The following is a 15,623-nucleotide window of genomic DNA, read 5'->3' as shown; positions in this document are numbered from 1 at the left end:
TATCGCTTCGTAATAAAAATGCGGAGTTTTTTTTCAGCTTTACTGACGACTGACGCAATAATACAAAAATTATACAACACTGAACATGACAGTAGTTATTCACTTGCATTTTCAGGGCCTTCTGCTCTAGCTTCTGCTCATATTTATTTTGGTAAATGCTACTTAAATCAGACCCTGCATGTGTAAAGATTCCCCCTCTCATAATTTTCTATTCTGTAAAAATGAAAACACTTGAATTTCTCCACGTTTTATCAAAATGTTGAGTGTGTAATAGCAGAGAAGATGAGAATCTTAACTGGTAATAGCTTGTAATGTATAGGATTAAAATACTCTTCAAGTTGCTGTGTTCCTATGAAATCCTGAGAAGTGCAATAAGATTTTTGGCCAATAGTAAAGAATTACTAAAGACCATATTTTTTTGGGCAAAATCAGTGTTTATGATCATCATGATCATTGAGATACTTTTATTTCCGTGAATACTGAGCGATCTGTCAGAAGGCTCTTTTAATTTGGTGCTTCTTTAAGGGATCTGGAATGAACGTTTTGAGCGTTTCGACAGTATTTTGTGTGGGACATGAGAGCACATTAGACATATCGAATTACATTCTGAATATACAAAGAATGTCTTTCTGATATCAAATAATTTTCATTTTTTGAAATTCACGATATAATACAAATTTTATGACCGTCAAGATTTTCAAAATTTGATATTTTTCACATTTTTGATATATAACAGTCCTCGAAGTAAATTTTATAAATCTAACGATATATTCTTAAAGTGTACGTATGTAGCTGGGAGGAAAAGCCGACGATCAATTGAAAATGTTGACCTTTCATATTGAAGATATGGAATTTTTCCCACAAAAGACCGATTTTTTTTGTGGAGTTTTGGGAAAAAAATCCATATCTTCAATACGAAAGGTCAAATCCCACCTACATACACTTTAAGTATAAATCATCAGATTTATAAAGTTTACTTCGAGTACTGTTAAATATCAAAAATATCAATTTTTAAACATTTGCCATAAAATGTGTATTACATTGCGAATTTCAAAAAATTAAAATTATTTGATATCATCAGGACATTCTTCGTATTCAGAATGCAATTCGATATGTCTGATGTGCTCTATTATGTCCCACAATAAATACTGTCCAAACGTTCATACCCCATCCCTTAACGTTTGTAATGTTTTTGTGTGGATTCAGTAAATTAAGAAATTTGATTTCAATTCCAAATATATTATTACATCACCTTCCTTCAATACCTTACGGTAAGATTCGGGGTGTATAGGGCTATAATCCAGTTGAAATCCATATACCCCTATGGAAGACATGACCATAATCTTCTACACATGGAGTGTGAATTTCAAATGCACTTACTTGAATGGGCGACTGCATTTGAAATCTACACCCCCTATGTGGGAGATTAAGGTCATGATTTCCATAGGGGGTGTATGGGTTTCAATTTGAATAGCCCATTTTCACGGCTAAGTTTTGATTTATACCCGAATAGTATACTTCTATGTGATCGCAGCCTAATGCTTTAAAAAAAAAAAGTATAGTCACCAGATCAGAGAAGATCTCTTACAATTCCCATAATGCAATTCTTCCATTTTAATTTCCTGTACTGATTTGCTATCTAAAATAAATAGCAATGTGGGACAATGCAGAGCACACATCCAGATCTTGCAAACTATGCTTATTTATTGACTATCGACCCCTGTTAAACAGTCATTCAAACTGAAAACAAAGGGAAAGTGTAGGCCTTCAAAGTAATGCACACGGTCATCGCCCCGATATTCTCATGGCAGAAATCGCCATGGTAGGTTGAATCCACCGCCACGCATAGCCATTTTATATTGACCTGTTTAATAGTTTTGTGTCGCATAAGAGCCGAAGGACATCTGACTAAGGCTACTGACAAAAGCCCCGATTAGCCCGGTTACTGTCCTCGCTGTGTTTTAGTCAATTTTAAGCATGGTACACCATAGGTCATATGGTTTTAGACTACCTTCACGATTGGCCTATACACTGCGCTATATAACTCGGCACATAGGCCTATAAATCAAAATTATTGTCAGTTTTTGACTAAGACGCAAGCTAGTATCTCAAAGCGCAAGCTAACGACTATCATATCTGTTAAAAATATATATTCAAGTGCAAAGAACCACATCTGGTTTCTTTATACGAAATCATTTACGGGAGATATTCATCATTTTCAAACCCGGTATCCAAAGATTTATCGTCTGAATATCAATCGTGCATAGCACATCCACGTGTATCGATCCCGTGTATTCATTTCAGTGTCTCTTGCTGTATAGTGTAATTATTAACCGGGCGATGTCGGTGTGTAATGGGACTGTCATTTATTGAAATGAGGCGATGTACAGTATCATGTTACCAAGGATTCTGGGAAGGGTAAGATATCAGCTGATATCTTCTCTATCGCCATACATTGAACACACAAAGATTTCGATTATAACAAATATGAAAAGTTCAGTCTGACATCCGGGACACAACTTTTCATTGTCATAATTTAATTATATGCATTCTATAATTTACTTTTTATTACTATTTACTATTTTATTGCCATTGACAAATCATTCGTGCATAAACACAAAAGAACCTAAAATTAGATTCTTTAAACTATTCAACTGGAGCGGGACTCATGGTTTTGAGAGGCAACGGTTTCAGAACAATATCCTAGGTGCATCTTCAGCCTCAGACCGTCTGTTGGTCTGTCGGCAATTGGTCACTGACCAATGGCGAAATGGTGTTGCCAGAGGCCGTAGATATCGAGCCAAACTTCTTTGGAATGTTCTTGATAACGGAATTGTAGGCTAGGCCCCGCCAAATAGTGACGCAATTGGTAGGAAGGCACAAAAATAGTGAAAGGCAACATATATCAGACTCATCTTTTTATCACAAAAGAACGTACAAAAGAACCCAATTAACAACGGATTATGTGCGGGATGCACCAGAAGAGGGTCTGCATGAATCACCGCTATGGCTAAAAGTTATGTATATAAGTAATGCATGTAGGCCTACTTCATAAATAATACGAAAATTAAAATATTAAACATTTTAAGGATTTTGTGTGTATCCAACAAGTGCCAGTGTGCATGGGTAAACATTAAGGGCATTTCCATGTATGTACGTCATCCACCAGTGGAGCTCCTGCGCCCCTCCGCAGAACTTCCGGTAGTGGATGTTCTGCGCTCGAGGGCGCAGAGAATCCACTGTCGGAGTTGATGCGCCCGGGTGCAGTCCCTTATATGTAACGGTGGATCATTTCTGCGCTCGGGCGCAGAACATCCACTGTCGGAGTAACTGCGCTCGGAAGTAAAATAATACATTTTCGTATTATAATAAAGTCCCTTTTTTGAAGGTAAACAAGTTACATTACATTGTACAGCCTCTTTAACAAAACACATGATAGGCCGAGGGGGTATCAAAAAGTTTTTGAAATCAACCAGAAATGAAGGACTTACAATGAAATTTTATAAGTGTAATCACTAGTCCATAATGTGCATTATGGTCCAAAAGTGGTCTCATAAGGGAGTGTTCATAAATACTTTGGTGGGGGGGTGGAAAATATGGGGAGGGATCAAAAAATTTGGGGTCCTAAAAGGGGGATCAAAAACAATTCAGTCCTTATAGGGGGATAAAAAAAATTGCACATTCCAATTCAATTGTGTACTCTCAAGGTTCAAATCAACAAAATGTGCACACTTTACAATTTGGGTGTAGCACTATGACTCTATAATTTAATAATTAAAAAAAATTGAAAGTGTGTATAAATTACTTGAAAGTAAAGGATATAACAATATTGTCATTGGGTATTTTTGAAATGGAAAAAATGGAAAAAACAAGGAAAACTTATATCCAACACATATCAGTAATGTAGACTTTCCTTGATCCGATCCTCCTCACAAAAACATCTTAGAAAACTCAACGCGCTGTCCTCAAGCATTCGTTGCTCTATTTAAGGATATGATACATGATTTACCGACAAGTGACTCATTTTGGAATGCGATCATGAATTTTGAAAAAAAAAAGTTTCCACAGGCTTCGTTGGGTCTCGAACCAGCGATTCTAAACTCCCTTCGATTACGCGTCTAGCGGTTTACCGCTCGGCCACCGTGGCAGTTGAGAGGATAAGTGTGATGATAAAAGATAAATCTCATAATGCCATCTTTAGCCTTTTGTTTACTTAAAAAAGACGTGTTTTAGTCCGGCTGCAAACACCATATTTTGGGGGTTAGATGGTTTTGCCAGTTAAAGTTTGTTTTTTTGCTGGTTATTGATCTTTGAGTGGTGTAGAAAAAGATTCCGTGGGATGTAAAATCGTCACCCTTGGGCAATCCGAGATATTCAAGATGGCCGCCACGTAACTTTGAAATAACATTCAAATGGTGTTTTAGTGACAAAAGGTATCATACCAAATAATTATAGTGTTTTGGGCAGTTAAAGTTTGTTTTTTGCTGATAAATGATCTTTGAGTGGTGTAGAATAAGATTCTAAGGGGTGTGAAATTATCACCCTTGGGCAATCCAAGATATTCAAGATGGCCGCCACGTATCTCTGAAATAGCATTCAAATGGTGTGTTATTGACAAAAGGTATCATACCAAATACTGTTCTGGGCAGTTAAAGTTTATTTTTTTTGCTGATAAATAATCTTTGAGTGGTGTAGAATAAGATTCTAAGGGGTGTAAAATTGTCACCCTTGGGCAATCCGAGATATTCAAAATGGCCGATTCGTAACTCTGAAATAGTATTCAAATGGTGTTTTAGTGACAAATGGTATCATACCAAATAATTATAGTGTTTTGGGCAGTTAAAGTTACTTTTTTTGCTGATAAATGATCTTTGAGTGGTGTAGGATAAGATTATGAATTGACACGCTTCAGTGATCCCAAATTGCCATGATGGCGTCCCGTGAGTTGTGTAATGTATGCTCATAATAGGTAACTGTCTTTTCTTAACATATTGAATGGTTTGCATAACATATCATACTCATACGTTTCTTGTTATTTAATTTAATCATTCTTAACCATTTGCATAAAGTTTTACCTGTCTTTCAGACCATTTTAGCAATAGAATACACCAATTAGATTGAATTAAAAATCATTACATGTGTATATATTGTCATCATGAAATATGTAAACACAAATACCTGAGAATTGTAGCTATAATTGTATGACACTCCTTGAAAATACACTGTGTGAAGATATAATGATTACTGTTCCAAGGGAGTAATTTGAGTAATAGCCCACATTTGTATGAAAGCTTATGGACTAAGGTTGGGTTTTGAAAATGACAAACTGGCCTATATTATACAGCGAGAAAAAATACAGCATATTTTCTTCAGTCATTTAAAAAAAAATTGAAACAGTATGTATTTGTTTCAATTTATCTTCACATACCGATACGTGATAATGCTCATCGTTGCTCTCTGAACAATGGGCCATGAGTATGATTTGTATGTCAGCTTATGTCAGCCTGAAAAATGATATCGTTTCTTAAGATTAACTATCAAAAAAATTGTAAATACACACGCAAAACTAATATTGGCAATTATGTAGAAGATGGTTCTACCCAGTCCGCCAAACGACTACGTTGATCCCCCCCCCCCCACTTTGACTTCCAGGAATACTAATGTGGGGAACTGTGTGAACTTAAAAAGATTCAAAGCATCCAGACAGATGGAAGCTTGCATATTATGTACATATCTACACATGAACGTTATGCCAAAATATCAGTATCTGATAGCAAAATGCGCGCACGTGGTGATAGCTAGGCAAATGAAATCAGAGAACGTTTAGAAATCTCTGTGAGTGATCTTCAGGCGATGGGAATTAGGCATCACAGAGATCCTGTGCCTCAAGGAAGAACAGATGATTGTGTTTTCAATTCAGTGAGTCTTCCAGGTTAAAGAAGAAATAAAACAAGCAAACAAACTCTACTATTTTACTGTTTTTAGTGACAAAAGCAATACACGCTGTGATGTTGCAGCATATGAAGAAGATGCAACTGATGAATTCCTAAAACATGCTGTAGATGTCCTATCTGGTGATAAGAGTCACATTTGGAAACCTGCTGAATTGTATCAGGAATGCTGCACACATTTGGAAATCACATTAATTCGTGCTGATCGTAGGTGACTCAATGAAGAACTGCAAACAAACTTTACCGAGAGCTTCTAGTTCTGTCATCACAAAGTTATTCTAGTATTATCGTATTCCGTTGCAACTTTAACGCACGTGAAATGTGAAGTTTTAATGAAACTGTTATAGGCAGTAGCATCCAAAGAGTAGCCAAACAGGTAGTACGAGAGAGCAAAGACATTCGTATTGTAAAGTCACACTACAATGTCCCTATCGACGAGGACATGCTGCAATTTCCTCGTCGAAGTTGAAGAAGTCCTTGTCAGCTTTACTGATAGGCAACAAAGTCCTGTGCAAAAGCAATTAAGCAATGGATCTTAAAGTGGCATTGGGTGTCTTACTCAGAGATTCAAAGATGCTTATTAACCATCTGTTCGACTACCGGGTTACATGTTGCTATAATGATCGGTCCTACACTTCAAGAATTTCGGCTACAGTTGCAGGCGCTGTTGATATTAGTCGTCAAGGAATTGAAGGCGCTCAGCTCAGGAAGGATTGGTACAAGTTGGGCAGATAATTTCGATACAGATATCAGTTCAGATATCACCAAATGGAAAGCTGTTTACCCCGAGCTGTCACTCAATACACTCCCTGCAAAAAATCTTCCAAAATGTGTTATATTTCTACCATTCATTTCGGAGGTGGCCATCTTTGAATTTTTATGCGATTGTAAAGAAGTAAAATGTCCAACTGGATCTGCTTAATTCTAGGGTGTACATTAATTATTGTAAGAAACAAAATCTGGCAAAAGAACTTTACCTTGAAACTAATGATTTTTGCTTATGACGTTTAACAGCGGCCATTTTGAATTGCGAGAGTGTCATGTTTGAAACTGTATATAGTTTATATTTTAAAGCATCCAAAAGGAAAATGATTTACACAAAATACTTTAAGTTATCATTTATATTATGGTACCGCTAGTGAATAACCCAGCTTAATTTTAGTATCCATAGCGGCCATCTTTAATATTTCTAATTGCCCAAGGGTTACCAGTTTACATCCCCCAAAATCTTATTTTGTACCACTGAAAGAGTAATAATCAGCAAAGAAAACTACTTTAACTGGCAAAACCATCTAACTTTGCTCTGCCACCGGACTATTTTGTAAAGATAGATTAGCCGTTTTATGCATAAATAGCACGAACGTTTGGGAAAGGTTTCAAACAAATAATAAAGACACTGGTGTGATGATGAAATTGCGTTAAGTCGGGAATTATCTGCGTCGCAATGTTTTGTTTTGGTTTTAGGAATTTGACCTTAAAAATCACGCCTTCATGACATTATCATTCGAAATCAACAAAAGATATTTCAACAATATATGTCCTCATTCTTTCTCTAGAATGTTTTGTACATGTATGTGAAATATCTTCAACAATGATTCGCTGCATAATGGTAAAAATAGCCTTGACCTAAAAAAGGGCGAAAGGGATCATATTTACGGATTCAGGCTAAATTTAAAATTGATATAAAACGTTTGTTTTTTGATCGATTACAAAAATTTATTTTTGTCGTATAAAGAAATTGTATCTGGTGTTAATTGCACTACTCTTTGACTTCTTGAAGAAGTCCTTGTCAGCTTTACTGATAGGCAACAAAGTCCTGTGCAAAAGCAATTAAGCAATGGATCTTAAAGTGGCATTGGGTGTCTTACTCAGAGATTCAAAGATGCTTATTAACCATCTGTTCGACTACCGGGTTACATGTTGCTATAATGATCGGTCCTACACTTCAAGAATTTCGGCTACAGTTGCAGGCGCTGTTGATATTAGTCGTCAAGGAATTGAAGGCGCTCAGCTCAGGAAGGATTGGTACAAGTTGGGCAGATAATTTCGATACAGATATCAGTTCAGATATCACCAAATGGAAAGCTGTTTACCCCGAGCTGTCACTCAATACACTCCCTGCAAAAAATCTTCCAAAATGTGTTATATTTCTACCATTCATTTCGGAGGTGGCCATCTTTGAATTTTTATGCGATTGTAAAGAAGTAAAATGTCCAACTGGATCTGCTTAATTCTAGGGTGTACATTAATTATTGTAAGAAACAAAATCTGGCAAAAGAACTTTACCTTGAAACTAATGATTTTTGCTTATGACGTTTAACAGCGGCCATTTTGAATTGCGAGAGTGTCATGTTTGAAACTGTATATAGTTTATATTTTAAAGCATCCAAAAGGAAAATGATTTACACAAAATACTTTAAGTTATCATTTATATTATGGTAGGCTACCGCTAGTGAATAACCCAGCTTAATTTTAGTATCCATAGCGGCCATCTTTAATATTTCTAATTGCCCAAGGGTTACCAGTTTACATCCCCCAAAATCTTATTTTGTACCACTGAAAGAGTAATAATCAGCAAAGAAAACTACTTTAACTGGCAAAACCATCTAACTTTGCTCTGCCACCGGACTATTTTGTAAAGATAGATTAGCCGTTTTATGCATAAATAGCACGAACGTTTGGGAAAGGTTTCAAACAAATAATAAAGACACTGGTGTGATGATGAAATTGCGTTAAGTCGGGAATTATCTGCGTCGCAATGTTTTGTTTTGGTTTTAGGAATTTGACCTTAAAAATCACGTCTTCATGACATTATCATTCGAAATCAACAAAAGATATTTCAACAATATATGTCCTCATTCTTTCTCTAGAATGTTTTGTACATGTATGTGAAATATCTTCAACAATGATTCGCTGCATAATGGTAAAAATAGCCTTGACCTAAAAAAAAGGGCGAAAGGGATCATATTTACGGATTCAGGCTAAATTTAAAATTGATATAAAACGTTTGTTTTGTTGATCGATTACAAAAAATTATTTTTTGTCGTATAAAGAAATTGTATCTGGTGTTAATTGCACTACTCTTTGACTTCTTCAAATAATTTTTTTTATTTATTAGCGTGAATCCCCTGGCCCTCTATAATTACGCACAAAAGATCGAGTCCCCTTAATTAACGGCTTATTCAGTGATTCCAGTGAAATTGTAATTAAGTATTTTTAAAATAATGGCAAAAACAAGGAGGAAAACGTACTATTGACGCAGTTGAAACCCCATTTAAATATATACATGCAGCTAAATTAGTTTCGTGAAAAATGTCCTTGTCTTTAATCATGGCTTTCTCGGCTTAACCAGTGCAGGCGATGTCAATACATGCATGAGACTAAGGTACAAAAACAAAGGTACAAATTTTGATGAATTTTGTGATCCACGTACTAAGGTGGCGCTCATAGCACGTGCAACCCCCCCCGTCGCTACCCCACTGCCCATAGGAACTTTGCCAGAAAACGGTTTGTACCGGCCCCATCGGGCACGGTGCACCCACCATGATCGGTGCCCCCTATAGATGACTCACGCTATGCCACTGCCACCCATGTCAGCAGTGTGAACAGCGTCATGTTTTGGGGTAAATAATTTAAAATTAAATGAAAACATTGAAAAAAAAACTCGAATAATAAATGTAAGCCGATTTGCAAGCCGACCTAATTTGGAATGAACTTGGTGCTCATAGTCATGATAGTGCACAACATCAGTATAACAGACAAATATAACCCAGGTAAATGAACCAGAAAAATAAATAAAAAATAATGAACACGTTAAGCCCGGCTGCTTAACCGAGCCCTTTAAACACAATAACAACATTTGCTTATGTAAGTTCCTTTTAAGGGCTCGGATAGCGACGTTTTTACGGGGTTTTTTTATTTGTGGATCATGAGAGCACAACTGACAAACTGTATCGAATTGTATTCTGAATAAGCTTGAATACGAGGAATGTTCTGATATCAAATAATTTTGATTTTTTTTAATTCACGATATAATACACATTTTATGGCAAATGATTAAAACTATTTATATTTGTGAAATTTAACAGTCATCAAAGTAAATTGTATAAATCTAATGATATGTAGATGGGATGAAAAGCCGTCCATCATATGAAAATTTCGAGGATATAGACACCAAAAAATAAAGGTCTTTTTGGCAAAAAAATCTATATCTTCAATAGGCCTATGAAATGTCAAAATGTTCAATTGATGGTTGGCTTTTCATCCCAGGTACACACACTTTTAGTACATATCATTAGATTTTTAAAGTTTTATTCGAGGACTGTTAAATATCAAAAATATTAAAAATATCAAAGTTTAATAATTTGCAATAAAATTTATAGTATATCGATATGTCTGATGTGCTCTCACGTCCCACAAAAAAATACTGTACAAACGTTGCTATCCGATTCCTTAAACGCAACAAAATTTGCTTACATAACCCCTTTGAATTCCAAGTTGATTCGGATCTATCAGCCGGTGAAAAAAACCTGTTCTTCGGGCCCGACCGACCCAGAATTTGCGTGTTGGATATTTGTTGTTACTTTTGTTTACTAAAATCATGTAAAATCAAATCAGTCGTTTTATTTATTAACTTTGGCTGAACATTTTTAGGAAATATTTTTGAAAAAATCTTCTGATTTTTGTCAGATTTTGACACACACACACACACACACCCCCACCCACCCCCACCCACACAAAAAGCCCGACCGACGACCCGCCCGTAGAACAGGATTTTTTGTCGCCTTATGAATGAAAATACGTTCGTCCGTACGCGAAACGAATTTTTGTCTGATTTTAGGAAAATTTTAGGGACGTTCCCCCCGTCCCCAACCGCCTGTGCATAAGTTTATTCACTCTGCAGAGTAAGGGGTTAATAGTGTTATTTAGCAGAACACACTAATAGAATTTTATAAAATGTTTGACATAACACATAAGTATAGTAACAAGACGTTTGGACATTAATTTACAAAGTCAATGATACCGTTAAACAACAGCTAATATTGTTTTATGCAATGAATTGGGCTCTTCAAAATTAGTGTCTCCAAAAAATGAAGACTCCAATGTGATGCACATTTTGTTCAGCGGCACATTTTTCGTGACCTGCAAACAACTCTATCCCGGGACTCGATCCAGGTCTTTCCCAGAATCGTTTGCCTTGTAGCTCCTTGTCAATGAACCATGCAGAAAATCTTTGTCCGTGATTATGGCTATATGCTCAACAACCTCCAAAAGAGGACATTATGACAATTGATTGGCTATGAATGGGCAATTCTAGTTTATATCCATACACCCCTATGGAAGACATACCCATACATGCATGCATGGAGTGTGAATTTCAAATGAGGTAGTAGTCACATTAGAAATTGTGTGGAAGATTAAGGTCATGTCTTCCATAGGGGGCGTAGATTTCAACTGAAACTGCCCATACAAGTTATACAAGAATAATTATTCTGATATGTTTTAATTTGCCGTAGCCTTGACAATGCTATATGAGATCACCCATATAAGTAAATGACCTTACATTATGTTGACGTTTGTCAGTGCGTTGAAATCATTGAAGCACTTTATCATCTTTTAGCACTGTAAATAAAATAACATTAGATTCTTACTTTGACCCTGGACATAAACCATGGTATACGGCTCTAGGTGCGACTCTATACCGACCGAAGGACGGATCTATATCTACTGATACAAAAAAATGTAGAAGTATTGAAAGCCCTTAAGTTATGTAAGTTGGCATTTCTGTTTGACTTCTCTTAAAAAATCTATACGATTTGAACGAATATGCTTGGTAAAATCGTGGTTCGATCGGACATGCACTTTTTAAACTTTTTGAAGTTTTAACGTATACACTGATATTCATAAACTTGCAATTGTGACCTCATCTGATCCACTCTGGCCAAAGTCGGAAATGTTGACAAGTGAGTTACTACCATGACTAACTTGCTCAGTACCTATACTTACTGATGTTGAATCTCAAGGTCTCTTGAATACTTGATAGCAAAGTTATGAACCTTTTATATGTCCATTTTCTTATGTTTTTTGTTGTTTTTCCCCTCTCTTTTTCCTATATCTCAGTTTCATTGTTGCCGACTTTAGCCTGATTGTATCAGATCTGGTCACTTTTGTAATGGGTGTTTATTTTACTTTCATATTACAGATTATATGGGGATGCTCAAACTTCTGCAAACACAAACCGGGCAATCTCAAGCAATAACATCGGAATAGTTATTATTTGGGAACCTCCCGATTATCGAAGATACTTTGAGCGTCTAGTTACCAGAACAGCTAGCTACAACTGGAATCGGATGGATAGCTTTGGTGAACAGACGGGGGAACAGACGTATCCTCTGGATCTAAGGAAAACAAAAAAGGACCTTACTACTGAAACATATCAACTGAGACAACCTCCAAGCGAATATCATTACCATACTACGGACAATGGTGGTAAGCAGTTCATTCTAAACGAAAGCGCGCGAAACGGACCAGGGATACTCGCCCAACTCTTTTCTTTACGAATTCCTAAGTCGTGCTCTTGTGGAGAAGAACAATGCTACTCCAATCTAAATCCAGCTCACGACGTTGTCGCACGAATAACTAATGCGAATGGTGTCCAAACATCATTTCTTGGACAATATGGTTATCATGGCTATAGCGACATATTACGTTGTAACCTCAATCATGTCAATCTAAGCACAGTTTCCGATCAACTACTCGCACAAAGAACTAGTTCAGAAAATTATCCCGACCCCGAAATAGATCTCGAGAGTTATAGTCAATCATCGCGTCGCTTAGCGAACAACCACATATTCGCACAAAGAACTCAAGTAGATGGTTCTCCCGAAACAGAAATTTACGGCAAGGAAAGGATCAATAATTATACGTTACCTTCACGTGATGCGCAATACAATAATTATACCGACCTGGATGGTTTTAATGTCAACCACTATCCTCCAGAACTGATGGTGAGTGGAAAAGATTCTGACAAGATCATTCCCCTGACAAGCCCCCCTGAATCGTTAAACCCATATGATAGCAATGTGGAGAGTTCTGTGCAGGAGATATATCCACAAACGCTGAACACAGCAGAAATTGACAGTTCCAGCCAATCATTGCGACGTTTAGCGAGCAACAGCATATCAACTGAACAAAGAACTCATGTGGATGGTTCTCACACCCTCTATCCTAAAATAGAAACTTACGGCAATGAAAGGATCAACAATAATTATACGCCACCTTCAAGTGATGTTCAATACAATAATTATACCAACTTGGATGGTTTCAATGTCAACCACTATCCTCCAGAATGGATGGTAAACGGGAAAGATTCTGACAAGATTCCCCTGAAAAGCTCCCAATCGTCAAATCCACAAACGCTGAGCACAGCAGAAATAGAGAGTTACAGTCGACCATCGCGACATTTAGCAAGCATCATCATATCATCTGAACAAAGAACTCACGTGGATGGTTCTCGCACTCTCTATCCCAAAACAGACACTTACGGCAAGGAAAGGATCAACAATCATACGCCACCTTCACGTGATGCGCAATACAATAATTATTGTACAAACTTGGGTGGATTCAATGTCAACCACTATCATCCAGAACTGATGGTAAACGGGAACGATTCTGACAACATTTCCATGACAAGCTCCCAATTGTTAAATCCACATACGCTGAGCACAGCAGAAATACAGAGTAACAGCCAATCATCCCGAGGTGTAAGCAACAGCATATCATTCGCACAAAGAACTCACGTGGATGGTTCTCACGCTCACTATTCCGAAACAGAAACTTATGATGGCAAGGAAAGGATCAACAATAATTATACGCCACCTTCAAGTGATGCTCAGTACAATAAGTATACCAACTTGGGTGGTTTAAATGTCAACCACTATCCTCCAGAACGGATGGTAAACGGCAAAGATTCTGACAAGATGCCCCTGACAAGCCCTCAATCGTTAAACCCGTATATCAATGTGGAGAGTTCTGTACAGGAGATATATCCAAAAACGCTGACCACAGCAGAAGAACAAGTCACTGACGAAATTCCTCTAACAGTGAATGATGATAATAGTGCAACTAAAATAGACAAACATGTTGCGCCACGTATGGCCCAAGGTATAGCCACGAGCATCAAGGAGATGCTGAAGGCATTTCGGTGTTACATTTGCGGACATTCTTCTCACTCACTCAAGGCACAAAGGCGGCATATTGCAAGACACATGAAACGCTTTAAGTTTATAGCGAAAGAACTTGGTAATGTGAAACAGATCACGTCTATTATTCAGACAACCCAGGATACATCTGACAGTTTGAAGCAAGCTTATGATGCAACAAGAAGTTTTATCATCTATTTGCGACCAGCCCAACGAGAGAAACATAATCAGCATTCGTCACGCACAAGCTCTAATGAGGAGAGCCAACCAAATCTACCCGAACAACCATACGTTAAACAACATGAAAGTGTCCAAACTGAAAGTCTTCCAAGTCAAACGCGCTTTTCATGCACCGTCTGTGACAAACAATTCACCCTACGCGGAAAGTACCGAGCTCATATTCGAACTCACGACCGGGAACGTCCGTACGAATGCGAAACCTGCCAAAAGCGGTTCGTAGGTCGCAGTCATCTCAAGATACACATGCGGGTTCACACTCACGAACAACCCTATCCGTGTGAGTTCTGCAGCAAACGGTTTTCTATCAGCAGCAATCTGAAGAGCCACGTACGTATTCACACTTTAGAAAAACCATATCAATGTGAATATTGTCAGAAGCGATTCACACAAAGTAGCAATTTCAAAATCCACCTTCGAATTCATACGAAAGAAAAACCATTTAAATGTGAGTTTTGTCAGAGATCGTTTGTCAATAGTTGCTCCCTTGCAAGACATATTCGCACACATACAAAAGAGAAACCATACCGCTGTGACGTTTGTGGTAAACGCTACACATATCGATACTCCCTTACGCTTCACTCCAAACAGCATGCGAAAAAACAATCACACCAGACGTGTAAGAAAGGGTTCACGGAAAAGGAACCTTGTAAGGTACAAGTAACGAATTACAACAAAGCGCCGAATCAGTGTGAAATTTGTCACTATACATTCACGTTGAAAGAGAATCTTAAGCGCCACGTCCGCATTGCGCATTTGAAGGAGAAGCCTTTTAAGTGCGATCTTTGCCCTAAGCGTTACGCAAGGAAGTATAGGTTGACAGCACATCAATGCTCATAAAGACCAGAATATGTCACAAGATAAGGCGACGTGAGGCGACTGTAACCAACTGAAGAAGGCGGATCACTTCTGCTTCTACCTCGCGTACACACCTGTACGATCGGCAGTGGTTTTTACCCAGATTTATAGACCGCTGCATACATTATACAATAAACTGTATTACGTCTTGCATCACTTGTAATTACCAAAGAAACAAAAGGGCATTAAAAATATGGTAAAACAAATACAATAAAAGTAACGATAATTAATTTTGAGGCGTATTTCCTGACTCAGATGAGACTAGAAGGTGAAATGTACATGAAGCAGTGGACTAATAAAAAATAACGCATACAACTTACAGGTTTCATATGACCAGCTCAGCTCAGAGGCTAAAACAACTTTATTATTGAAGTAC

General features: G+C 37.4%; 1 protein-coding gene across 1 annotated transcript in view; it reads left to right on the top strand.

Moving 5' to 3' along the window:
• Positions 1–15,253, top strand: part of LOC140156383 (uncharacterized) — a 31,484-nt gene extending 16,231 nt beyond the window's left edge. Inside the window, exon 3 of the mRNA XM_072179347.1 lies at positions 12,154–15,253. Coding sequence (XP_072035448.1) covers positions 12,154–15,229 — 3,076 coding nt within the window. The 3' untranslated portion in view covers positions 15,230–15,253. The remainder of the gene's footprint in view (positions 1–12,153) is intronic.
• The last annotated feature ends 370 nt before the right edge of the window (positions 15,254–15,623 follow it).

This window comes from Amphiura filiformis, chromosome 1 (assembly GCF_039555335.1).
Source record: "Amphiura filiformis chromosome 1, Afil_fr2py, whole genome shotgun sequence".
Taxonomy (NCBI): domain Eukaryota; kingdom Metazoa; phylum Echinodermata; class Ophiuroidea; order Amphilepidida; family Amphiuridae; genus Amphiura; species Amphiura filiformis.
This window is presented reverse-complemented; position numbering and strand designations above follow the sequence as displayed.